Below are 6,275 nucleotides of genomic sequence, written 5' to 3' on the forward strand. Positions count from 1 at the left end.
GCCGGGGGGGGGGTGGGCAGTGCGCAAGGGCCCTGTCCGGTCTCATCCCGAGCTCCGGCTCATCCTGGCCCGCCCGTCCGTCCGTTTATCCCGGCTTCCTGTTTTGTTGCCTGCGCCGTGAGCGCCCCCGGAGAGGAGCCGGGGGACGCTGCTGCCGAGTGGCGGGGGGCGCCGCCGGCCACGGCCCCCATCCCCCTGCGCGTACCGGGGCGGGCAGCGGCGGGCAGAGCCCCCAGACTGGGTGGAGGGTCCGTATCAGTGCTCTCGGGGTGAGGGTGGGCAGTCCTGGGCTTCACGACCCCGCGGAGATCCCCACGCTTCCCCCCTGTGCCGAAATCCCTCTCCGGGGGATCCCCCTCGGGAGCCTGAGCTGGGGCACGGACGCGGTGGTGAGCAGTGATGGAGACCTGGCGGTCCGCCGGAGGTGCAGTTGCTCAAGGGCCAAAGGAGCTGGCAGCCCTCGAGGCATTTCGGCCCCGTGACCCCCCTGCACTTTGCCCTCCGCTGTTTCAGAGGCTCTTCACACCTTGGGGAGAGCCCTTGGGCAGCCCGGGGGCTGGGGCAGGAGCTGTGACCTCATGGAGACCCCTGATGTGGGCAGGCGTGGGTGCTGCCTGTACCTCCCCCGTCCCTCCTTGTTCCTCCGCAGCAACCCTGCTCTCAACTCAAAGGCTGGTGCCTTTGAGTTGGGAGGTGCCAGTGTGAGCTCCAGCCTGGCTGGGCTGGGACCTCTGCCGAGCCTTGGGCAGTCCCGGCACCCAGGAGCAGGAGGGCACTGGGGGCATCCTTGGGAGGCTGGGCTGCCATGGCTGGCTGGAGGCTCATGTCTATCCTCTCGCCCTCCCAAACACTGCTCTGGGGATGGCAGCACCTGAGAGAACAGTGCTGTCCCTTGCAAGAACTCCATCTATGGTGAGGTGCTGGGAGTTGCCAGGCCCTGAATGTTCTGCAGTCATAGCTGTGCTCTGCCTGTGGCGTCAGAAGGAGCTGAGCCAGTGCAGAGGAGGCACAGTCAGGGACCACCAGCTCCTTGTGAACTCTTGGGAGTGGGGAGGGGTGTCCTTGTCTGTTGGCATGGGGACACCCATGTCTGTGGGGCTGCAGTGTGGCTCTGTATTCCCCATGGCTGGGCAGCCACAAGGTTAGACCTTCCTGGTGTCCAGCAGGCACATCTCTTGGATGTGCTCATACTTCCTCAACAATTTTGACCATCTGCCCCTTGGCAGGGTCCTCAGGTGTATTGCCTTTTCCTGGGTGCTCCCTGGTGCCCTATGTGCTCCGAGCTGGGCAGGTCCTGGGATTCCTCCATCTGACAGGTGCTGGGATCTGACTGGCCTCTTTCCCCACAGGCCTACAACATCCACGTGAACGGGGTGTTGCACTGCCGAGTGCGCTACAGCCAGCTCCTGGGCCTGCACGAGCAGGTAGGGAGGGCGGTGGGTGCTGAGGTGCCCACTCCAGGGCTGTGACATTCTGTCTGGGTTCTTGCATGCTGCTGGCTTCCCACGTGGATAAGGGATGCTGGCAAGCTCTCTGCTCCCCTTGCTAGGTCCCTGGGGATCAGCTAGGGTAGAGGATCAGGGCAGCCACCATCTCCCGGAGGCTCTTGCAGCACTCTGTTTTTATCCTAGTTACGGAAGGAGTATGGCGCCAACGTGGTCCCAGCCTTTCCCCCAAAGAAGATCTTCACGCTCACCCCAGCAGAGGTAGAGCAGCGACGGGAGCAGCTGGAGAAGTACATGCAGGCTGGTAAGCTGGGCCTGCCCTGGCCTGGTTGTGCAGGGTGCTGGGGCACTGCCCATGGCTTCCCCCCTGCACTGCTCCATTCACTGTGGCCCATCTTGCAACTCCTGGTCTCGTGCTGGCATTTGGTGGGCTTGTCCCCTGGATGCCAGCTCCTGTCCCAGCCCCTGCCCTGCACCAGCAGAGGGGGAATGTGCAGGGGGGTCCCTGGCTGCCCCAGCATACAGTCTGAGGGCAAACTGAGGGGCTGCAGAAGGGCCAGGCACTGATGTGGATCCGTGCCCCTTCCCATGGGACTTCTGACTCCTCGTGCCCCTTCCTGCAGTGCGGCAGGACCCAACACTGGGAGGCAGCGAGACCTTCAACAGCTTCTTGCGTAAGGCCCAGCAGGTGAGGGGGCAGAGCTGTGGGTGGTCTGGGGCTCTCAGTCTGTGAGAAAGGGCTGGGGTGCCAGTCCTGTTTCTCTCTCCAGGAGACGCAGCAGATCCCTACAGAGGAGGTGGTGCTGGAAGTGCTGCTCTCTAACGGGCAGAAGGTCAAGGTCACCATCCTTACCTCGGACCAGACGGAGGATGTCCTTGAGGTGCCAGAGCTCTCATGCTGGGTGGGACCAGCCCCTCCTGCTGCATTCTGCAGTTTTCCACATGTGTGGGGGTTTCTCAGCCTGGTAGCCCCCCCGTCCTCCCCTGCCATCTGCCCACCCTGGAGCGGGGTTGACTTGGTGGGGCTGGAAAGCTGGGAGCTGAAATGGGTGTGCTGATGGGTGTGTCTGGGTCCAGATTGATGTTTGGGGTCCCCTAGCTGTTTCCTGGTTGCAACAAGCCCCAGGCCTGGCCACAGGGCAGCAGAGGTGCTGCCTTCCTGCTGTTGGGAGGCCCCAGAATGCACACAGGCTGGGTCTTGCCACCACATTGGGTCTGTATTAGGACTGTCCTGCTCTTCCTCCCAGGCTGTGGCCTCCAAGCTGGATCTGCCAGATGACCTGGTTGGCTACTTCAGTCTCTTCCTAGTGAGAGAGACCAAGGATGGAGCTTTCTCCTGTGAGTAGAGCCCACTGTGGTGTGACATCTGCCCTGCCCCCTGCCTGGAGTGAGGGCTGTGTGCTTGGACCCTACCCTGGGTGGGGGGCCTGCCTGTTTTCCCTGGGGCACCCTGGCAGTGGGGGCCTAGGGGCTCCTGCTGCCCCGAGTTGCTGCTGAGCTGGTGTTTCCCCACAGTTGTGCGAAAGCTGCAGGAGTTTGAGCTGCCGTACGTGTCGGTCACCAGCCTGCACAACCCTGAGTTCCAGATCATCCTGCGCAAGAGGTGCGTGGGGGGCTGTGGGGCAGCAGTGGGGTGGTGCCCAGGGCTCCCTGTTCCACAGAGGGACTCTCCCGTCCTGCCATTGCTGCCCACAGATGCTTTGGACCCCAGGAACACACCTGAGCATCCCTGGCCACGGCATTGGAGCATGGGCTGCCCTGATGTGCTCAGCCCATTTCTGCCTTTCCATGGCAACCAGTTTAGATGGGGAGCAGGGCACAGTGACCAATGGTTAGGGAGAAGCTGGCCAGAGAGCCAGCCCACAGGAGGGTGATTTTCTCTTCATTGCTGTAAGGAGGTGGGGAACAGGCTGACCCATGTGGTTCCCTTCCAGCTACTGGGACTCGGCCTATGATGACGATGTGATGGAGCATCGTGTGGGGTTGAACTTGTTGTATGCGCAGGTGAGGGCTGGTGTGGCACAGCCAGGTGAGGAGGGGCACTCCACCCCTTGGCCACAGCTGTGCCGGGGCTTGGGTGGCTCCAGTCCCAGGTGCCCACCAACCTGTGCTGCTTGTAGACGGTGTCAGACATTGAACATGGATGGATCCTTGTCAACAAGGAACAGCACCGGCAGCTGAAGTCCCTGCAAGAAAAGGTCTCCAAGAAGGAGGTAGGAGAGGGTGCAGTGCCATGAGTGGGGCATTTCTGGCACTGAACTAGCCCCTCCATGTGACGTGTGGTACCGGGTTGGTCACCTGTTCCTGGCCCGGGAAGGTGGCCAGCAGTGCTGAGCATCCCTGGCTCTGCCCGCAGTTCATCCGCCTGGCACAGACCCTAAAGTACTATGGCTATCTCAAGTTCGACCCCTGTGTCACCGACTTCCCTGAGAAAGGCTGCCATGTCGTTGTCAGTGCCGGCAACAACGAGCTCAACTTCCAGGTGCGGCTGCCGAATGAGCAGATCAAAGAGGGCAGCTTCAAGGTCACACGTATGCGATGCTGGCGGGTCACATCCTCGGTGAGTGAGGCTTGGAGAGCAGGGAGGGGGCTGGGGGGGCTGGAGAGACCTGGCTGTGCCGGGCTGGGCTGATACCTCTCTCTGGGAAAGCTGCTGGCTCTGATGCCAGGTTCCGGCCCTGTAGGCCTGGTGAGGGTCTGAATCGTGCCTTGGGACTGAGGGGATCATTTGTGTGAGGACATTTGAGGGGACTTGACAGTGGAAGAAGACTGGTGGGCACTAGGCAGGTGTCCCACACGTGGCTGGGTGCTGCCCTCAATCTGCACAGACGTCTGGGGAGCTGCTACTTCCCCTCTGGAGGCTCCCAGCCTTGGTCTGTGTCCTTGCAGGTGCCGATGAGCAACGGCCCATCAGGGAGCAGCCCGGGGAAGTCCGAGGTGAAGCTGGAGTTGGCTTTTGAGTACCTGATGAGCAAGGACCGGTTGCAGTGGGTCACCATCACCAGCCCGCAGGTAGAGCTGCCTGCGAGGTGGGCTGTGAGGGGAAGGGCTGGGCTGGGCCCTGTGTGGGGTGTGGGAAGGCTGTGGGGTGCACAGAGCCCTGTAACACTTCTCCCTTGCAGGCCATCATGCTGAGCATCTGCTTGCAGTCCATGGTAGATGAGCTGATGGTGAAAAAATCTGGAGGCAGCATCCGCAAGGTGAGGGTTGGGGCTGGATGATGTCTCTGGGGCAGGGTCCCAACCTGGCCTGTGACTTCCTGAGGTCTGGGCTGGGTCCCGAGTGCTCCCCTCAGGATGGGGCCAGCAGAGAGATCCCCAGGGCCAGTTACAAGCCCCAGAGCTGATGCTGGGGACCCCGTGGCCAAGCTGAGCTCCTCCCTGCAGATGTTTCGGCGGCGGGTGAATGGGGCCCTGCGACGCTCGGACAGCCAGCAAGCTGTGAAGTCACCCCCGCTGCTGGTGAGTGGGACCCTGCAGCCCTGGCTGGGGGGACACGTGCAACCAGGGGCTCTGACATGTGTTGTGTACCAGAACTCACTGCCCCCAGAGGAGCCACTGTCTCCTTAGCAGGGCTGGGGCAAGCCCAGAGGACAGCAGGGCTGTGGTGCCCTGCTTCCAGACTCTTGGGAAGGAAAAGAGCTTCTGGACCAAGTCAGTGAGCCAGATTCCCTGGGGAGGGAGGGGGGCAGGTAGAAGGACAGTGGGTGTTGTGTCCCATGACCCTACGCTGCCCAACTGTGCTGTCCTCACAGGACTCACCTGATGCCTCTCGGGAGCCCATGGCCAAACTCTCGGTGAGTTTTGTGCAGGCGTGCCAGAGCCCGCAGGCTAAGTGGGTAGGGGAGCTGGGGTGGCCTCCCTAACATCTCCCTTCTCCACAGAGCAAGCTCACTTCCGTCAGCCTGCGTGGGATCAGCCACTCCAGCTCTGCTAATGATGTCGGTGCTAATGACTTCCACGGCAATTATGCCTTTGAGGGCATTGGCGATGAGGATCTGTAGTGCCCCCCTTCCCAGGACAGCCCTGGCCTGAGCAAGGGCCTTCGCTGAGGAATGTACGACCTGCAGCCAGGTTGCAATCAACGTGCCTCTCACCTGCTACATCCACCTTTTCCTGCTCCCCGGGGCTGGGAGCTCACCCCCAGCCCGCCATTGCCTTCGGGGTGGGGGCAGCTGAACTCCTCCCGCTGCTGGCTCCAGCTGGGAGAGGGCTTGTTTGACCTGAACAGTGTGCCCGGGCAGAGCCCTGGAGCTGCAGTGCAGGGCCTGGCCCAGCACGGGGACAGAGCTGCTCCTGTCCCGGCTGGGAAGGCCTGGCCCAGCATGGGGGTGGACCCAGGCAGGCTCCATAATGCCAAATTAGCATTTAGGTTTGTGCTCCGAGACAAGAGTGCAGTAAGCTGTCTCGGGGGGCTCTGCGCTGAGTCCCCTCTAACCCGCTCATAGACGCCAGCGTAATCTAGGCTTGTAACCACGTATCTCCTGCTGCTCAGCCCGACAGAGCATTAATGGACAGTAACTGATGTTTACACACTGCAACAATGATTAAAATGGATCCTGATTGGTACCAGGCTGTCTGTTGGGGGGTGGCTGCTGTCCCTCCCCTCCCCGTGCCAGCCCTGTGCTGTCCTCTGCAGCAGAACAAGGCCCCCAGGGTGAAGAGCAGATAACAAAACTGACTGTTTAATGCTTTTATACACAATATAAATTACACCGACCAGCACGGCAGCAGCCATGGAACCAGTCCTGTTCCCCCCTCCCCCCTTTCCCCCAAACCCCGGCAGAGGAAGGCTCCGGCAGGCAGAAACAGACAGGAGGGGGGGCTGGGG

General features: G+C 61.7%; 2 protein-coding genes across 2 annotated transcripts in view; one reads left to right on the forward strand and one right to left on the reverse strand.

The window, feature by feature from the left end:
* The first annotated feature begins 861 nt into the window (after positions 1 to 861).
* SNX17 (sorting nexin 17) lies at positions 862 to 6,013 on the forward strand. Its single transcript, XM_017733711.1, has 15 exons — positions 862 to 912; positions 1,317 to 1,424; positions 1,632 to 1,749; positions 2,069 to 2,133; positions 2,216 to 2,326; positions 2,693 to 2,783; positions 2,961 to 3,048; positions 3,380 to 3,449; positions 3,566 to 3,658; positions 3,802 to 4,005; positions 4,335 to 4,457; positions 4,568 to 4,645; positions 4,832 to 4,906; positions 5,200 to 5,241; positions 5,329 to 6,013. The coding sequence occupies exons 1-15, from the start codon at positions 862 to 864 to the stop codon at positions 5,446 to 5,448; spliced, it is 1,437 nt and encodes a 478-aa protein (XP_017589200.1). The 3' UTR covers positions 5,449 to 6,013.
* Positions 6,014 to 6,113: 100 nt separating this feature from the next.
* The window catches only part of ZNF513 (zinc finger protein 513), a 3,700-nt gene continuing 3,538 nt past the window's right edge, over positions 6,114 to 6,275 (reverse strand). Inside the window, exon 4 of the mRNA XM_008633224.2 lies at positions 6,114 to 6,275. This exon is cut by the window's right edge and continues 898 nt beyond it. The gene's annotated coding sequence lies outside the window, so the exon portion shown is untranslated.

Source organism: Corvus brachyrhynchos, unplaced genomic scaffold (genome assembly GCF_000691975.1).
Source record: "Corvus brachyrhynchos isolate BGI_N302 unplaced genomic scaffold, ASM69197v1 scaffold25, whole genome shotgun sequence".
NCBI classification, from domain to species: domain Eukaryota; kingdom Metazoa; phylum Chordata; class Aves; order Passeriformes; family Corvidae; genus Corvus; species Corvus brachyrhynchos.